The sequence below is a fragment of the Lissotriton vulgaris genome, chromosome 2_1, assembly GCF_964263255.1.
Source record: "Lissotriton vulgaris chromosome 2_1, aLisVul1.2, whole genome shotgun sequence".
Taxonomy (NCBI): domain Eukaryota; kingdom Metazoa; phylum Chordata; class Amphibia; order Caudata; family Salamandridae; genus Lissotriton; species Lissotriton vulgaris.
Genome location: NC_141687.1, coordinates 831,639,062 through 831,658,744, shown reverse-complemented (window position 1 = coordinate 831,658,744; position 19,683 = coordinate 831,639,062). Strand labels below are relative to the sequence as shown.

General features: G+C 44.0%; 1 protein-coding gene across 4 annotated transcripts in view; it reads right to left on the bottom strand.

Annotated features, from left to right (window-relative positions):
- DIP2A (DIP2 acetate--CoA ligase A) overlaps positions 1–19,683 on the bottom strand; it is a 964,533-nt gene that overhangs the window by 653,341 nt on the left and 291,509 nt on the right. For 3 of the 4 annotated variants that reach the window (XM_086956246.1, XM_086956248.1, XM_086956245.1), the window contains exons 4-5: positions 15,748–15,867; positions 7,236–7,487 (exon numbers count right to left, since the gene is read on the bottom strand). In XM_086956246.1, coding sequence (XP_086812372.1) covers positions 7,236–7,487; positions 15,748–15,867 — 372 coding nt within the window. The remainder of the gene's footprint in view (positions 1–7,235; positions 7,488–15,747; positions 15,868–19,683) is intronic. The other variant, XM_086956247.1, reaches the window with a different exon arrangement.

Sequence of the window (19,683 nt, the reverse complement as noted above, 5' to 3'; positions counted from 1 at the left end):
TGTAGGGGCTGCTTATTTAGAGTACACAGAAGTGAACAAAAGTTTTCTATGTGGCTACAGAACAAGCTTTTGTTGCAGGGTTAGGTGCTTCCATAAGAATGGACATGCTATAATTTTGGAGCTGAAGATACCCAAACTCTAAGACTTTAGGTGACAAACTGCAAGATTCAGAACCCTGAGGTTGGGGTTTTGCAGTGGACTATAATTTTGAGGAGGCCTACTCGTAGATGCAGTTTCTTGTGTGGAAATAGAATTATTTCTAGAAGTATCAAGTACGACAGCTGTCTCGCCCAGGTGAGTGCTAAGAGGATAAGTAGCATGGGAGCCTGCCTCATGTTTCTTACTACGAATGGTCTGAGTGGTACTGGTGGAAAAGAGTGCGCAAATATTCCTGAACAGTTCATCCATAACGCATTGTCCATGGACTGTGGGTAACTGTAGGATAGGATTTGACACTTTGCTTTTGTGGGGGTGACAAAGAGGTCCATGACATGTGTTCCTCAGTAGTGGAAGTACAGCTGCTGTACCTGGCTGTTTATCTCTCAATTGTGTGTTTACTGATGTATCCTGCTGAGCAGGTCCACAAAGTCATTGACTACTAGTGGGAATTGTTCCACCAGAAGAAGCACATGATGCTGAATGAATGGCCATTTGCCAGATTGACTTCACTATCCTGGACAACTAGTAAACGCCCCAGTTCTCAAATCAGTACATTGTGGTCCTGTTTGCTCGAATGGTGCCTTAAGTGCTAAGAGAACTGTTATTAACTCCAGCACAGTGATGTATAGACTTTGTGCTGAGGAGACCATTGGGCCTGGATTGTTAGTTGGCCAAGATGAGCTCCCCACCCTGTGAGGGAGGCGCCTGATTTGAGGTCACCAGCAGCTAGGGAGCAGGAAACAAACTACCCAGTAACAAATTCTACTTTTTCCACCATAACAGTTTGTGCTGAACTTTGGCCTCTACCAGCACTAGATCCTTCCACATACTAGTCACTTGTGACCAATTTTTGGCAAGGCACTCGAGCAGAAGGTGCATATGCCAGAAGCATGAGGTACTATTGTAATACAAGACATCACCATCGAGGCATATTTATTATAATTTTAAATGGACACATTACGAAAAGGTTATGACTCCTCTGAAATGTTCTGTCGAGATTGGGGGTAGGCTTTGCCTAGTGCTAAAAACACTATGCCTACTAAGAAGGGTTACATTTATTGACTAGAGGGTTGACATATTTTGCCACAGACTGTGAACCCTGATACGTGGATGCGAGACACTGCTCGTTGAGCGGGAGAGAGGCATTACTTTCAGGTGCTGCTCCTTAGCAGTGAGCTACCCAGGTAAAGAAATCCATAAATGTTGCTCTGGCCAAGATGTGCTTCTTCCAATGACAGACATGGTGGGAATACCTTTGGGGCTGTTATCACTGCAGACTGTAGTATTCTGGATTGATAAGGATTTCCATTTACAACAAACCAGAGGTACCAGTGGGATGCTGAGTGGGTGGGGATACAGAAGTAGGAGTCCTTGAAATCGAGGGCTGCAGGTAGTCCCTGATGCAGAACAGCAGAATGACATCTTGAGTTGTGGTTATTCTGAAGTGCTCTTATATGATGCAGCAATTGAGCATTCAAAGATCTAGGGAGTAAATGCCTTGTCCATGCTGTTTTTATCTCTCCTTTCTGAATCAGTGTCTACACTTCCTATTGTAGCAGGCTTACTTAGTCTAGACTGATACTGTGGCGTTGTGGTTAAAAAGGGTGACTGATAAGAAACTCCAGGCAGTAACTGTAGGTGATGATGGAAAGTATCTATTTGTACGGAAAATATAACCTTATTTATCTACCCACAAGTGTTGTGTGATCGGAGGGAATGTGCGGAAGGTCACTGCTACGCAGGTCAGAGTGCTGTTCCTTTGGGGCTTCAACCTCCAGAAGCCTCCCTTGGAGTAACATTTGTTTTCCTTAATCTCCTAACAATACTGCTGTGGTAGGTGCCTCAGGCGTTCAGATGGCTAACTTGACCTCAACTCGTGTTTGTTAACTCCTTAAAGTAGGCTACATTTGTAGTGTGACAAAGCTTTAGCTGTGTTCATATCTTTTTTTTAAAAATTCCCAGCATTGTGTTCACCTGACAGCAGACATGGAGCTCTCCATCAAAAGGTATGTGTAGGAGGCATTGTTGGACTTCTGATCGGAATTTGGAAGCTCTTATTTAGGCAAACTGACAAAGAAAAGCAGTAGTGTTCATTTGACAGGAGGCAGTATCAGCTGCATTCAGGGCACACCTAATGGTAGTATTTGCAAGATTTTCCCATCCACGACAAGCTCTGTATTGTACTTTCTGTAAGCCTACCAAAGGTGTTTTTTTAACCAGCTTCTCTATTTCCTCCCAGTGAAACCTCTTGCATCATGACAAGAGCTCTACTTAGCTTGCAACTCACCAAGGAGTAGAAGCACCCACAGCTACTCATTTGCCATCACTATTTATGTGCTTTGTCAGTCGGAGGTGGTGTATGGCCCCTGTACGAAAGGCCTTTTTCGAGCCATATGCAATAGAATGTATTAGGTGAAACACATCCCCTGATGTTTATTGCGTCCTGTGCCACCACCACCTGGTACATTTTCTTGAGTCTTGGTGAATTGTTTCGATGACAAAGTCCTCCCCTTCCTTCATAAGATTTGTAATTCTGATAGTTCACTACATGCTGGATTACTATGTGATATGAGGTGGTTCTATAAGGATGGGCTCTTCATAGGAATCCGGAAGATCTGCAGCAGGATTATGGGTTATATCTGTGTGGACAGAGTGTGACGTGGATATAGAATGTGGAGAGGACTGTGCTGTTGGTTGCCTGTGCTCCATATGCCTAATCTATTAGGGAATTGGGAAAGTTCTAAGCTTCTCTAAAATCACCTCCTCAAATATGAAGCATATTTTATTATTCTGGGGTTGTCCCAATGGTGTAGCTTGTTGTGTTTGAGTTATGATATGCCTGGTGACTGGATTTATACAGATTCTCTTTAGCCTATCAGGCTGTTTGCGCTGATCTTCTGGCAGTTGTGGATAGCTCAGAGCCATACCCGGTGCAGGTTAGGAGGTCGAACTCAGCTCAGAAGTGAGTTGGCCATGCTCTTATTGCTGAGATTAAGTCTCTCAATGGCAAAGCTCAATGCCATGTTTTACAGGCCTTTTAGGTCGCGCCTATTCTATCCCGCAGGGATAAAGAGGCCGGATTATAGTTAGCGGAAAAGAAAAGTCTACCTAGCTGCGGATCGCGTACAGTTCATGTGAGCTATGCGCGTGCACATCATCGCCAGCCACATAACACACCACCATTTGTCTATGCCTCGGCATCGGACTTCAAAGGCTGCCGCTCCCCCGCCCCCCACATCAGGCTTGAAAGGAATGCACTCCCACGCCCCTAACACAGCAATGCCGAGAGCTTTTTCTGTTTTCTACATGGCTTGTTACTTATTTCCTGTCTTTCTCTGGCTCAAATTTTACTTTCTTCTCTGACTAATGCTTTTTTCGTCGGATCGTCTATTTCATTCCCCACTCTTTCGTCTGCTAGTGCTTTTTTTCCCCACTCGTCGGCTCGAGCTTTTTTCCCCCCACTCTTTCGTCGGTTCAAGTATCCCCTCCCCCGTTCTTTCGTCGGCTTGTGCACCCCCACTCTTTCTCAGTGCATTTTTTCCTCACGCCTCACACTGCTGCACGCCTTACAATGCTGCACGCCTCACACTGCTGCACGCGCCTCACTGCTGCACGCCTCACACAGCTGCACGCCTCACACAGCTGCACGCCTCACACAGCTGCACGCCTCACACAGCTGCACGCCTCACACCTATTGCATTACAAATGCTTGTTAGAGTTGGAACTGGCTTTAGGTGCTGAGCTGGCTCTGGACTAGTGATTGCTGTTGAGGCATTTCGGTGGTGGTTTGACACTAAAGGCATGGCCCTTTCAAGGTGGCGTCTCGGCATGAAGTGGAGGCTCTGCTCAATGGCAACCTACGAAAGAGAAGATTATTAGCAGATGATGGCCACAAAACCCAAGGCATAATTTTTGTCCTGGGTGTGGGTTCATCTGTAGGCCCTGAAGAAGGACTCTTTGAAGTAGTCAACAAAAGAAACATACCCTGATCTCCAATGCACTTGAACCCTGGCATACCAGGGTGGTTGGCTCTGGAGAACATTGGCAGTGCGTTCTGCAACATGCCCCCTGCCGTTCCTTTCACTAATGGATGGTTTTGTTTTTGAAGGCTCGGCAGGCCAACTAGCTCGATTCCTTGTGGTGAATCAAAAGTCAGAGGTTACAGATCTTATGATGATGTGACCACGGGAACATGCTGTTACACTTAGGATAGAACTGGAATGGAATGGAGTATTCTCCATAAACCATCCCCCAATAAGTAATTCTCATAGGACCTGGCCTCTATTGTTTGATCCAAATCAGTTCCGAAGCAGCCAATGGTTACAAGATGTCTTCAAGTACTGACATTTTTGCTTATGCACTGTGGCGGTCCCAGAGCTCCAAAACTTAAGTGTGAACCCAAAGGCAGAAAAACACAATCCACAATAGGGTCTAAATCCTGGTGAGTTATGGGCTTAAGGAGATGGGTCACAAGTGACCGCTAAACAGAAATCGCTACTTCTAACTAAACTATTTGTGGTGTCAACCCCATTACTAGATAGAATGAGTGTTAAGCATGCGCTCTACAGCAGCATATGCTGCAAACAAATACGTAGCTTTTATAGTAGTTTTACATCTTACTTCTACTATAGATGTACATACTGTGTACAAGGCGGAAAGACTTGCACTTTATGCTATATTTTCTGGTTCAGCCTGGGCACCCACAAGAGACAAACTGCATTCAGGGAGTGTAATGCCAATTTAATAAAAGAAAAGGATTTTGGTGCTGGCCTGCAGCACCTCACAAGGTGTGGGGATGGAGGGGGAGGATTACAGCTAAGCAGCCATCACAAAGTCAAACAAGGCATACTTGAGAGTCAGTAACGGTTCAGAGATCAAAATGTTGCAACAGTTCTGTGATTAGGTTAATCTTTTTCTCTTCGAGGGGACCAGAAATTCCAGGATATCGGCCACCCTGCAAATCACTGCAACAAGGGAGGCCCTTTTCTCTGTAAGAGGCCCTAAAGGTGAATCCTGAGTGGACACCTCCAAGGTATGCGCATCCCTGGCATTTTGCAAACGAAGATAAAGGTCAGCATATATATAATATGGTTGGAACAACATTAACTGCCTCGTCATCGACATGTTCCTCATTGGAGATATGTTGGAGATCCTGAATGACATCCAAATCTGACCTAAACATGTCCTGCATTCTAAGGAAACCTTTAATGAGACTGATGAACTGGAGGGTAGCCCTCGTCATCATCACTATTTACTTTGGCAAACGTGTAAATCAACAATGTGTGGGCTCTAGCTCAAGACAGGTCCTGATCTGTGGCCGGTATTGGATCTGGAGCCGGCACTGTTGGAGTTGGTGTTGACCAGGGACCAAGAAGCGGAAGCTGAAGCATATGGGTGGATGTACAGTCCTGTGCTGTAGGTAGAACAGGCTGACTTTATCTGGTGCAAGTTGGGGCAGTGGAATAACCCACTCGGTTAAGTTTTCATGGAGGGCTGACTGGTCATTGCGGCAGAAAGGTGCCCCACAGGGGACCAGAATGAAAGTACAAATGTGTAGCATGGCCCTCCCAAAGGTCCCAACTTTCCTTGGAGTCTACCATAGACTGGGCAACTCTGGCTAGATCGGTTTCAAGTTCAGCATAGGGTCCAATTGCTGACCTTGCATTGGACTGGGGGCATCCAGGCATTGAAAAGCTGTGAGTGCACCACTTGTGAAACTTTTTGGGCTTCTTATCTTTCGACTTCAGCTTCGATTGACCGAACAAAGGCGACTTTAATCCTTGTTTTCTACAACATAGAGGTTGGTCTCTTTTCCTGATCCTCTGATGCATCAAGAAACACTTATCGGATAGCTTGGGCTCATGCATGATTCAGAGACACCATTAGCACAGATGTCATGTAAGGCCATCAAAGGTTATCTGCTTCCCACACATGTGGTACCTCTTGAAAACTGTCATCTTTGGGGGCGACATTCGTGTACACTGCCAAAATCACTAATTTGGTGAAAAAAAATGACATTGGTAGCGTGAGCTCGATTTACATCTTGGGTCTCAGATAAAGAGGAACTGATATTAGCGCACAGCCGTGGTACCTTCATGTGTCTCTGTGTCATGTCTGGACCATCACAGGTCGCAACGGTGATAGTCCATATGTTGGTTTGCATGAGCTATTGCAAGAGTTTCTAGATCCAGTATGGTGTCTGGTGAGATGAGATTCATAAGGTGATATATCTGCGGTTCGAAGTATCCAAATAACATTTTGGTTAACAAATTTTCACTAACTCAATGAAGGGAGACAAATCGAAATAACAGAGAGGACGCTTTGCCATAATTGTTTGGGGACCTATGTCAATCAGTTTCCGAGTTCTGTAACACACAAAGATTTCTTATGAAAAAAAAAAATCTGTTGGTATCAAACAAAATGTTTAGGGACCACTTTGTACATTATAAACGTTTGTCCCATCTGCACCAAATTTGGCAGGCTCTAAGATCTCAACTAAAATACTTTTTTTTCCTTCAAATACAGTGCTAATTTGTCAAAGGGGGGCAAAGATGGAATGAGATACACAAATTTGAATGGCTATGAAAGAAAGTGTCAACACCGACTACAGATGAACAACTGTGCTTCAATTAAATAAGTATATATGCTTGCATGCAAAGTCTTGCAAGGGGGTTTGTTGCTCAAACGTTTGGGGACTAGAGCTACCATACCCGTGAAGGGGGCAGTCAATGGCTTTTCGTGACCCACCTGCTTGGGTGGATCTTAGCTGAGCAGGGACTACCAGAGACGTGTTACTTCTGGCTGGCTGCCAGCTTCCTCCCTGCTCAGATAGAATCTATGTATTTTTAACTTACCAGAACAGTCAGGGTCGTTTTCCTTACCTGAATATAAGCTTCCTTATAAGCATAGGTGCAAATTAACCAGATTTTTGCGAAACAGATTGCATGGTTCAAACACATGTGCAAAGGGGGGCAGTACTATCTCATTTGCTCAACTCTATGTCAATGCTCAAACAGGTTTAAAGCAACTGCCCAGCAGCTGGACAGGAGTTCTCTGCTTCTTTTGCTTTTACTAACCTATCTGAGTATGAGCCATGAGATCGGCCAGCATGGTAGCAGCTGCACTGTTGGTGGTGATGCTGATGTCAGAGGTGGCAGCTGGCTTCACTCCGGGGTGAGATGAAGTGGAGGATGCAGAAGATGAGGTGGAAGAGCCTTGGATTACGCGGCTAAGCCAAGGATCTACGTTGCAATTGCTCTGCAGGGGAGTGGAGGTGATCCTTCCTTGGAGACGTAAAGAGCCCTCATCTTCAGATGCAGATGATGTGTCTGCGATTAAAATAATGATGAAAGCCTGTGATGCAGGAATGATCAGTGACGAAAAGCAAGCAAGCCATGAACATCAGCAGGTCTTTGTCCCTATGCAGCATGTGGAATGAACATGAAACATGCATGCAATGTAGCATTAGATGCACATAATTCAGTGTTATCTCTTCTGTATACATTATTTTTTTTTCAAAATCAGTGAAAGAACAAACAACGTATTCAATTGTAATATACGGATTCACTTTCCTAGGCTGGTGCCTGAACAATTTTGTACTTGTCATCATATCTGTAGGAAATGGAGGCCAGTGTTCATATTTTCGCTCTGACCGAGAGCACTCTCAAAAGCATAAATTGTTTTCTCCCTTTGAGCACACCTTGAACCACTTGGACAGAAGAACCTCATAAGTAACGCTTTGTGCACAATCAGTAATAACAAATACCAACAAAACTAACATTCTATTTTATTTCAATTTTAACATGCTTGATTGATTCAAATGATGACCAATTCAGCAGCTAGACATATAACTAGAAAAGCCACGGATATGAATATCTGAAAAATTAAGCAGCCAGACAAATAACTAGCAAAGCCAGATAGAGGTTTCAAGTTCCTGACAGAAACCCTTGGTTTAGTTAGGATCACGATCATAACTCTTTCTGGCTCACAAATGTAATCTGTTATTATTTCATAGATACCTCCAGGGTAGATGCCGTTTAAGGTCAGGCATGGCAGCACAGACATGGTGGGCTTTACAGAAATAAAGCATTCAGAAGTATTACTGAGAGAAAGACTTAGGCTCTGTCCACATGTTGGTTTATTTGAGTACAGCATTTTTGCTTGGGCAGAAGCTATGTGCTCCCACAAAAATAAAAGCTTATGTTGTACTTTTTGATTTGTGGGAAATGTAATGCCCAATACAGTAGAACTGTGTTGGCTATGGTGGCAAGCAATTGTCATGGCTACAAGCCAGGTCTGTTTATTATGAAAGGTTACGATTAAGACAGTAGGCCTGGCGTATTTATTGTAAAAAGCATATGTTAAAGTCAATAGGCACTTACTGGTGTATTGTTATTACTCCGTATTAAAGTCTGCCGAAAGATATTTTGTTACTAGGAAACTCACAAAACAAAGTAGTAGACAACGTTTTTGGTGTTGGTTACGCCCTCTGAGAAACCGTGGAGATAGTAGATTTGCACTGAGATAATCCTTGTTAGGCTCTCTTAGGGAAGACAGCATTTTTCTTTGCTAAATGCAATTGTGTATATAATTGTAATTTTATGATGGTATACCTGCAGGTTGCTTTGTTTGAAAGTTTATGCTCAATACAACAGGTCTGAGCTGGTTATCGTGACAAGCCAATGAGAAAGGCAATATGCCCTATTGGCTACACAAGCATAAAGTTTATCCAAGGCACCCACTACTTCCTAATTATGAGATAAGTTCTAAATGCTGTGCATTAAAGTATAAAATATTCATACATCACAATTATTCACTTTTATTAGCAAAATTTATGAATATACACAAAACGTTAACAATTCTAATAACATTTAAAATCTATTTCCAGATCTCCTTATTGGATTTTGGTCATTTGGTATCTACCTTGTGAAAATGTGGAATGGAATGATGCGGTACCTGAAAGGATAGGCACATTATAGGTGAGAATAACTAACTGTGATTATACAAATGGGGTAAGATGGAGGAATTCTCTATTTCCTGTTTTATCACTGAGTCCACGTTGGATGTGATGCTGGATGTTTAACTACAGCCAAGGTCAGAAAGGAAGAATGCTGGGTGTTCCTTTGAGAGATGTTTGTATGCCCATAGGGGTGGAGAGCACTGGAGGAATTCTGTTTGCTTGTTCTGATAGAGAGAGACAAGATCCAGTTATCAAACCAGTGCAAGGCCTAAGCAGGATATCGCAGTTTGTGTTTTCACAAGGTTACCTGGGAAGCCAGCACTAATCTATGTGTTCTTTTAGCTTTTTGTAACACAGGGAGAGGTAGTCTGATCGGTGAAATATTTTTGCATATTTATGTTCAATGGGGATACAGTCACAAGCAGACACTGGTTATAATTCAGGTACAAGAGAAGTAACTCAATTGCTATCTTTATGTTAAGATCAACTTGAGTGATAAATGGCAGTGAACATGTATCAGTTCCAGAGCTGATTGCAATTAAAGGGAATACTCTCGGAGAACATACAATATCAACACATCAGTGGCAATTGAGGGTATGACTCGATCCTTACTGCAATAAGATGATGGTAAGGGTTGTTCATTTCTTATATCTCTTGGTGCATAGTGGTGTCTTAAATGGGGGAGAGTAAGAAATAATGTATATACCTGTGATGTTCTTTTCAGTGTGAATACAATTGAAAGATGGAGGACTTTCAGACCTATTCCTTAGTACTCTGGTGAGACATGCAGGTAAATAATAAAGTATGCATGTAGTGATAATTAAGAGTGGAAACTAATCCAGGACATGGACTGAAACAAGGTGGCCACAATATGTAATACAATCTAAATACAAAGAGATATAGAATTGTAAATATTGATCAGAGTTGCATGATAGAATGCCTAGGAGACAAGTATAATACCTTCCTTACAATGTACTCATTGGAAGTGGTTAGTGAAGTTGACTGTTTCAGTTGTGCGCTTTACATCAGAGAAATATTTCAAAGTCAACTAGGATGAAGTTAAAGCTAATTGTCAGGTACTGAGTATTTACAGTTGACTTTCGATTTGGTTGCAAAGAATCATGAAACATAACTAAAAATGTAAATGTGTGTAGCATACATTTATTTTGCAGTCTAGACTATAAAGAACTCATCTGCGGTAACCCAACATTAACAAGAGGCCACAATCCGACCTCTGCACTTATTTCAATTGCAGAATGAGCTGCATCCCTTCTGGCAGTGGATCACAGAGGCATTAGGTATCACCTCCATGTTTCGGGCAGTCTGCATAGATTCTGGGTAAGATTCTTAACCACATGCGTGCGAGCGAAATTCCGCTCGCACGCTCAGATTTAGTAAATCCCATTATTCATGACGAGCTGGGCTCGGCATCAGCGTGCCAGGAGGCTACGCCATGACGAGCCCAGCTCGTCATCAGCCCCGAAGGGGTTAATATCTGCTACATGACCTACTGAGGAACGTACCCTTCATGATTCTTTATGATTGATCAAGACATTTTGTTTCAAAAGACATTCATAATATACTCCCAAAAGCTTCAAACTCTCTTACCAGATGCTTCAGATAGGTGTTGGAGGGGCTGTGGGCCACTGGGCGACTTCCGCATATCTGGTTGCCCTGTCATTCAACCCTTTTGGAAAGAAATCCTTGCCAAGATCAGGACGATAACAGGCTACCCAATCTCAGATTCCCTGGAACATGTCCTTTTAGGGGTGCACGATCCCGGTCTGAAGCACCAAACGGGGGAAGGGGGACCAGTCCATTTTGTGGCTATGCTTAGGGGCAACCAAAATGGCGGTGACATAGGCATGGAGGAAGGTGAAGCCCCCCTCGCTTTCACAATGGCATGCCCAGTTGTGGCGATCTTTGACACTCGAGCGCATGGCATATATAATGGCAGGTGCCCGTACAGGGTTTGACTACTACATTTGGAGCCCCTTGGTAGCCTTCCAGTCGGAGAGGTTTCTTCTTTTTGCCTGTAGCCCCAGACTGTGTGTACTGCACCTCTTCCAAACCTAAGACCCCATACCCTATGATGTTGGCCCTGGGACCTTTGAGATACTCAGGCCCGCTATCTGGGAGTCTCCGCCTGCCCGGTCCTGGGTTTGTGGGATGTTGGACCCGTTGCCCCTTCTCCCTGCCCTGGCCGCCTCTGCATACTCATTGGATACCTCTGGTTCTTAGCACACATGCGATACACGTCACAGGTTTGTTTTGTTTTATCTGGTTATTTAGTTTTTCTGTTATACTGTGAACTTGTGTAAATTTAGCGCAGATGCATCCAGTATTATGGTGAAGGTTTGTTGAAATAACTGTTTAAGAGGACATTTGTATCTGTGAACTCTTTAGACCTTGACGAGTACTTGTGCGAAAGATGTGTCCTAACTTTAGCTACTTATCACTCTTTGCTTACTGTACTGCTGAATTGAGTACCACAAGTTGTTAATTCTTTGAAATTGCAACCAACAGTTTTTGACAAAAAAAGATATTCATTATATGCAATTACCATAAAAGTGGGTTTGTCAAAAAGGTTCTCCATTGAAAAGCGCTTCATGATGGATCCACAAACGGTCACTTACATGTGTTTTTTACCTCAGAAAGCGTTGTGCATAAGTATTCAGTGTGTTTAATCATGGGTTGTAATGGGTTTGAGCATAATATAGCAGTGCGCCTGACATGGAGATCATGTACCAGGGAGTAGAAAGAACATTCCCTTTTACCGGGATGTAACAGCCTCCAGCCATCGGTGAGGTCCCCGTGTCCCATCCAAAAAAACGAATCCTTCAGCTGTCCCCAATGGTGCACCTAAAAGTGGCGGGTGTGATCAATCCAGATCTAGTATGCTGTTGTAAAGGCCTTCCCTCTACACCCTCCACTTCCAACCCTCCCAAAGTACCAAGAGAAGTTGGAGCTATTGTGTCAACCCACCTGATAATGTGTGTAGAAACAAAGTTATGAAGTATGAGGCATAAATGCTACCTAATATTTTTTTACTATCTAATTTGCCTCTTAGAAGGAAAAAACGACTGTCCCCATCAAGGTGCATCTCTGTGTGCTGTGAACAGTGTCCCATGCATCATCCAAAGTAGGACATCACTCAAAATGTTAGCGCATCCAGTGGCAAATATTTGGCCTAGTCTTGTAGTTGCAATTAACAAACATCCTACTTTTTAAGAGAATCTCTTGCAGGAAAATGGCTCCCCTGAAATTAAGATATGAGTGTATCTGAAAATGTTTCACCACAGAACCGAAACTCTGAATGTTCCAAGGAAGACAGTGGCACCTACTCAACACTGCCAACTGTACATATTATGGGTACTCTCGCCCCATGTCTAGTAGCCACCACAAATTATTATCCCCCCCCCCTTTCCGGCCTGACCGCCACTCCACTAGGTACCGTTGTAGCACGTATTGCACACCCAGCATGACTAAGGTGCGTGATCACTCAGAAATTGCATTAACTTAACACCCATCTCCCACATCTTGGGGCAGAGAAATAAACTTACTCCATGTAATTAAAACATAGTAAACTGAACAGTTCATCCTCAAGGCCGAAAATAAAGTCTAGAGGCGCCAAATTGGCACTCTCAGTACTTTCCCTTCTGCCCTAATCCCATTACAGTAACATTGGCTTATGAGTTCTATGGTAGGGAGTTCAGTCTCACCATTCATGGAGCGATCAGAGCCAGAACTAGAGTTTCAGATTAGTGTAATTGTCCAAGTCCTGGAGGATGCCTGCAGCCTCCAAAGCTGAGGCTCTTCTGACCATGGCCTGGCACTGCGTTGCGTTGAGATTCTTGCCCTCCTCCATTCCTATGTTTCATTATTTGCGAACTAGTCCAGCAACCTAGATTGGATTCATAGGATTTGAGTCAGCCCCACATTTCTTAGGATCCAGAGAAGAACTAAGTTTGTTCACCAGGCACAACCTTAAGATTTGTGGGGAACAGATGCAAAAAGTCCAGGAAAATGTATGCCCTACAGTTTACAACTTTCATCTGTCCCAACCTTCAGGCCCTTTGATTACAACATCCCTGTTCAGTTAATGAAGGGCGTCCAGAAGTCTGATGTCCATTCCATTGGTGCTAGATACTGATTTAGGAACAAGGTGACCTGGAGTTGGAGGCTGGCCCCCTTGTAGAATGTGGATTTTTTTGTGTCCATGTCTAGTTTCATGGTGGGTGTGGGTCACTTGCAAATTCTTATTTGGGGGTGCAGATGCTATAAGGGGCAGAAAAGCAGGGAGCCGAACAGAAGAAATGCGTTGCTTACCTGTAACAGCAGTTATCCAGTATTGGTGTCTTTCATAGATTCACATGCCTGAATCATTCCCCGTCTCGACGACGGGGAATGAGTCAGGCATGTGAATCTATGAAAGACACCCCTAATACTGGATAACACAGCGTTACTGCAAGACCATTCACTCGACTATGTCCTGAGTCAATCCAGTTGGAGATCCTATCACAACCTAGTGCAATAAAAGAAGGCTGGCTGCAGGCCAACTAGCTCAGGCTGCCACTTCCTCATGTTACCCCAACATGTATACAGTGAAGTTGCCGCCCCTAGAGTAATGTCACTAAGAAACCTTTAGGTGATCGCTTCCGGTGGGGGTGTTTGCAGTTCACAGACTGGCAGTAGTGTTTCTACAAAGATCAGTACCCCAGGCGTGTTAGGCTGATTCAGATCAATCCTCAAATGTGAATATGGTTCATTCTCGGTGGCCGGAGGTCCCCCAGCACCAAATGGCAGGGTTCTTCTTTCCTGGCTAGCATCCCGCAGCTTGTGCACACACCTGTTATAGCTTCCACACCCAAGCCCGGGACAGGCCTGTTTATCATCTACTTGCTCCACATCCTCATCCTGCATCAGAGATGGTAACGCCTCAAGGAGTTTGCCATAAGCAAGCCCTCTTCTGAAACTGTGCTCCCCGTGTGTATGTCTCTGTCTCACCACCTGGTTGGGGCCCCACTGGGGTATCCCAGATTAACCTCTCTTTCTCTCTCCGAATGCAGCACCCGTGTCAGTCCACCAGCTCGTCCAAAAGGACTCGAAGCTGCGATCCCAGGATCTGTTTGCCTACCATAAAAGCTCCAGGGTCACAGGTAAAACTTTCCGACTATTTTCCCCATGATCGCACTGTTAACTGAGTGCCTCCCAACACTATTCAGGATGCAGAGTTCTAATGCCTAAGTATTAAGGCTGAACTGTGTTAAAACGTACAAGATATTTGAAGGATTCGGGGAGGCCGGACTATAGCAAGAGAGATTGATTCCTATTCCACAGGGAGCTGGCCATATCCCTATCCGACGGAGGTATTCATGATGTCTTTGATATACACAAATATTTTCTGCAAAGCAGCTTCTCTACCTTTAGGGGGCTGGAACAGAAATCTTTTAGCTGCATAGAATGGAAGGAATTCATCAGGGCTATTTAATTCATTTACATTGTGAAGACTGTTGAACAAGTCTTCCTTTCTATGCACTTTGATGTGGAAGGGTGAAGAGCAGTAACCTTTGCTATTTCCTCAAGCAATCGTAAAATTACCACTAAGTGATCAGGAAAGATTTGCATGGCTACAGCTTATTCAGATTTTGAGTACAGTACTTTAGAAAGCCAAGGTATTCGGTGTGGCCTGTTTCAGGTAGATAAATACTTGTCCTTAACAGAGAACAAAGAGAGTCCATATCAACAAGTTTAGCTGGTGGAGTTTGATAAAGTAGGATTAGTAGAAGGAGTGGGCCTTAAACTCGAATGGCCTTTAACTAAACTATAGGGAATTGTTAAAATGGATGCCAAGACATGAAATACTGGCTTTGTGTGGGTTAGATGCAGGAAAAAAAGAGTCTTCCGCATCCAATGCATTGGTTGAATTCTGTTATTAATAAGCGGGCGCAGTGGAATGATGCAATTTTTTTTTTTATGTGGCATTCCCTTCAATGGGAAATATTCAATAAAACTCCATGGAAGGAGGCGAAACAGAGAAAAATAACTGCCCAAAAAAACAAGTGCCAAGAGAAGCTCATCTAGGTGTGGTGACATGTTAAAAAAAAAGTAACTTGGTGCTCTTGCTGCAAGGCATGTAAAACCATTATTTTTTAGTCCTGCATGAGACTACCAACAATTCTCAACAGTTATGCAGGGATACGTGGATGGAAGTGCTTTATGGGATTCATGTTAGATGTATTTAAATATGTTCCAACCAGAGGCAAATGGAACAGGGGATATGATGAAACAAACTGAAAATACACAGAGAAGACTGATGGATGGGGACACAGCAAAAGTAAAACATAGGAGTAACATAAAACAGTATTTTCTCAGTATGGGAACAAAACCATCAAATTAGTTTAAAAAAACCTCTGGATCTGATAGATGGAGGCCAATTGGGCTCAATTTGCAACAAACATGTAGGAAATTGGAAGACTGAAATGGCCTTGCAGTCTTAACCAGTTTCAAATATCATATCAGCATGAGATCTAGTTAGGTATTAAATATTTGACAATGGTGGTTCAGTCAAGTATAACATTGCAGAGCATGTTCTTTTAATACGTCAGTGGCGGCCATCGATTACAAACCTGGAGGTGTGTAGGTTTCTACTGAAGGATGCCCAGAGGTCGTTCGTCGTTTTGAAGGCATGGGCATTTTCCTCTCTTTGTATTTGGCCAATGCTGCCTGCACTGCTTCAGTGTGGACATCTGAAGAGCAAGAAGATAGGACAAATGCATTATCACACAGAAATGTTAACTTCAGTCATCAATGAAGTCAAGAGGTATTAAGAATGTAAAGGTTTTAGTGCAGTCAGGAGCATCAACAAAGCACAGCAAAGCACAAGTTCAAGACCAACAACAAACTACAACACACAGAACATCCCCGAGACCATGTTGGAAGCCTTAGACACCACCCACAGGGTGAAAATTGCTATTAAAAACACACACACACACACACAATTGCTGTCCTATATAAAATATCTTGAAAAATATATTTTCTCAAAACAAATTATTCAAATCTACCAACACTATATGGTAAAACTCACTACAGAAGCAACAGTAGATTAAAATAAATACTTTAAACTATTCCCCTCATTAAAGAAGGCTACACCCAAACAAACTTTAAATAACAAAGGGAGTGGCCCAACTATCCAAGGGACAGGGTACCAACATTACCAGTGTAACTTGAAAATTCCCTTGGATCACACATCAATCACAGGCACCATTCTTTCCATTCAATCATACATCCGTATCAAATGCCAAAAAAGGAAACACCCACAGTTAGGAGTACAAGCCCATCAAAGTTGAAGCTCCCAAATGTAAGAAAATATTACATTTTATTTTCGTAATTAATATCAAAGAACAATTGTTACTTACCTGTAAACAGGTGGTTCTCCAGTATTGGTGTCTTTCATAGATTCACATGCTTGAATATTCCCCGTCGTCGAAGTGGGAGTCCCACGGTAAATAAAGATAGCAATAATGCTAATAATATATATATGTAATAACATAATACATAATAAAAATAGTGATAATACACACTGAAAAACCTCTACAATAGTTCCTCCATAGGAATGCATTATAAAGAGAAAAACTCATTTGTAACATATCAGTGTCATTATGTTAGTCCAAACTGCAGCCAATCAGGCTCAAGCACCCTCTAGAACCTTCTCCTCAGAAGCTCATGCCCTCAGATTTTCGTAGCACCAAAGTAACCATGAGTGCATGAGGAGAAGAGAGCCTCTGAGGGGAGGAAGGGTGGGTCGCATGTGAATCTATGAAAGACACAAATACTGGAGAACCACCTGTTTACAGGTAAGTAACAATTGTTATTCTCCAGTATTAGGGGTGTCTTTCATAGATTCACATGCTTGAATAGAATAGATAGCAGTAACCTCCTTAGAGCTGGGATTGCTAAATACATTCTCCAGATTTGAAGACAATAACATACAGCTAAAAGCATATAGCAATCACAGAAAGGAATGGAGGAGGGATCAGAGGCTCACCTTATTTAAAAAGATGACGAAGCACTGCTTGCCCCACTGCGGTATCCGCTTCGTTGATGGCCTCCAAACAGTAATGTCTGGTAAAGGTGTGCCTGCTGGACCATGTTGCTGCTCGGCATATCTGGTGTAGAGGCACCCCAGCAAACAAAGCGGTGGATGACGCCATCGCTCTCGTTGAATGTGCCTTCACTGGACATTGTAAAGGCTTACCAGCTTGCTGGTGACAAAAGGATATGGCTGCTGAGAGCCATCTTGCAACTGTCTGTTTTGTCATTGAATGCCCCTTCCGCATTTGTCCATATGCTATGAACAGTTGGTCGGATTTACGGAAAGGGGTGGTCCTTGAAATGTAGAACTTCAGACAACACTTGATGTCTAAAGAATGTAGTCGTTGCTCTGCCGGAGATTTTGGATCCGGGAAAAAAGTCTTTAAGAAAACAGGTTTGTTCAAATGGAAGTCAGTAGGTACTTTCGGTAAAAAAGAAGGATTGGTACGAAGTGACACTCCATCGGGCTTAAACTGTAAATACGGAGGCTTGATCGTGAAAGCGTGCAGGTCACTTACACGACGAGATGATGTTAAAGCCAAAAGTAAAGCAACCTTCCAGGTAAGATACTTGATGTGTGCTCTGTGGATCGGTTCAAATGGAGGCTTCATAAGCTGTGACAATACCACGTTGAGGTGCCATGCCGGAGGAGGGGGCCTTATTGGAGGAAACTTCCTGAAAAGCCCTTTAAAGAACTCTCGGATGATTCTGGATGAACAGAGAGACGTTGAGCCATCATGCCGATAGCGTGAGATAGCCGCCAGAAAAACTCTCAAGGTGGCATGAGAGAGACCAGACTGAGCGAGGCTCAGAAAGAAAGGCAACAGCTGCTCCGGAGTTGAGTCAAGTGGGTGGATATTGGATGCAGCGCACCAATGACAGAAACGCTTCCACTTCAGCTTATATGTCTTGACGGTTGATGGAGCTCTAGCAGACGCTAGAATGTCTCTGCATTCTTGGGGCATACTTAAGGTGGCAAATTCAACGTACTCAGGTTCCATGCCGATAATTGAAGCGTGGATGGGTCTGGATGGCAAATTTGACCGTTGTCCATCGTCAGGAGGTCTGGACGTGGATGCAGATGAATGGGTGTGCATTGTGACAGCAGAAGCAGCTCCGAAAACCAAGCCTGTCTGGGCCAACGCGGGGCTATTAGTATGACGCGGCAGGGTTGCCTGCGCATCTTCCACAACGTTCTCGGCACCAACGGGATCGGTGGAAATGCATAAGCAAACAGTCCGCTCCAACTTATGAGTAGATTCAGAAAAGGGGGTGGTGATGAACAGAGTGTCTGAATTAAGCAGACCACTCTTAACCAGTCCAAAGATCAGGGCTTGATCCATCACCGTTATTTATCTCACTGCACCATCCCAGCTCAGAACCTGGCTTTATGCAAATCAGTCTGTCCCTGGCCCAGTGCATCATGGGAACAGGGCAGACTAAACTACCAAGCCAATTCTTCACCAGAAAGGAGACAAGCTACCGGGGACCGGTTTCTGGCATTTCAGCCTTCTGCGGCCCGGCTTGCTTGAATCCTGATGGTGCAGTGAGAAAGGGACTCATGTCTGAGTATACCCTGCCACACCTATAGTGTCCAAAAACGATTCAGAAAAGGGGGGGTTGCAAAAAGGTCTATCCTGGGACGACCCCAACGGCGGAACACTAGGTCTAGAGTCGGTTGGTGTAACTCCCACTCGTGAGTGGACGACGCGGACCTGCTCAGGGAATCTGCAAGGATGTTGGATACCCCTGGCAGATGGACTGCCGTCAAAGAAATTTGGTGACGAAGTGCCCAATCCCAAATCCTTTGAGCTAGACGAGACAGTGGCTGAGATCTTGTGCCGCCCTGTTTGTTCATGTAGTGCATGCTGGTGGTGTTGTCTGTTTAAATCAGCACCGACTCCCCCTGCACTACGGGCAAGTATGATTTGAGCGCTAGGAAGATTGCCATCAACTCTAGCCGATTGATATGCCAGGTTCGTTGCAGTGCCGTCCATTTGCCTTTGATGGAAAGGTCTAGGAGATGAGCGGCCCAGCCCTCCATGGACGCATCCGTAGTCAACGTTAGATCCGGAGACTGGACTAGGAAAGAAATCCCTTGGTCTAGATTGGTTGGTTGTGTCCACCAGAGTAAACTGGTCCTCATGCGGGGCGTGACCGTCACCTGATCGTTGAACGACCCCGACACTTGACGCCATTGCAGGTCCAATTCCTCCTGTACAGGACGGGTACGTAATCTGCAATTTGGGATCAGTGCGATACAAGATGATGCCATCCCCAGAAATGACTAACATTCGCACAGAAACTGACTGTTTTGACCTGATGGTTGAGACCAGACGAAGTATCTTCTGATGTCCTTCGAGGGAGATGAAGGCTTTCGATAGGTTTGTGTCTAGGATTGCTCCGAGGAAGTTTCTTCTTCGCAGCGGTGTGAAGTGTGACTTCTCCCCATTGATGGTTAACCCTAGAGC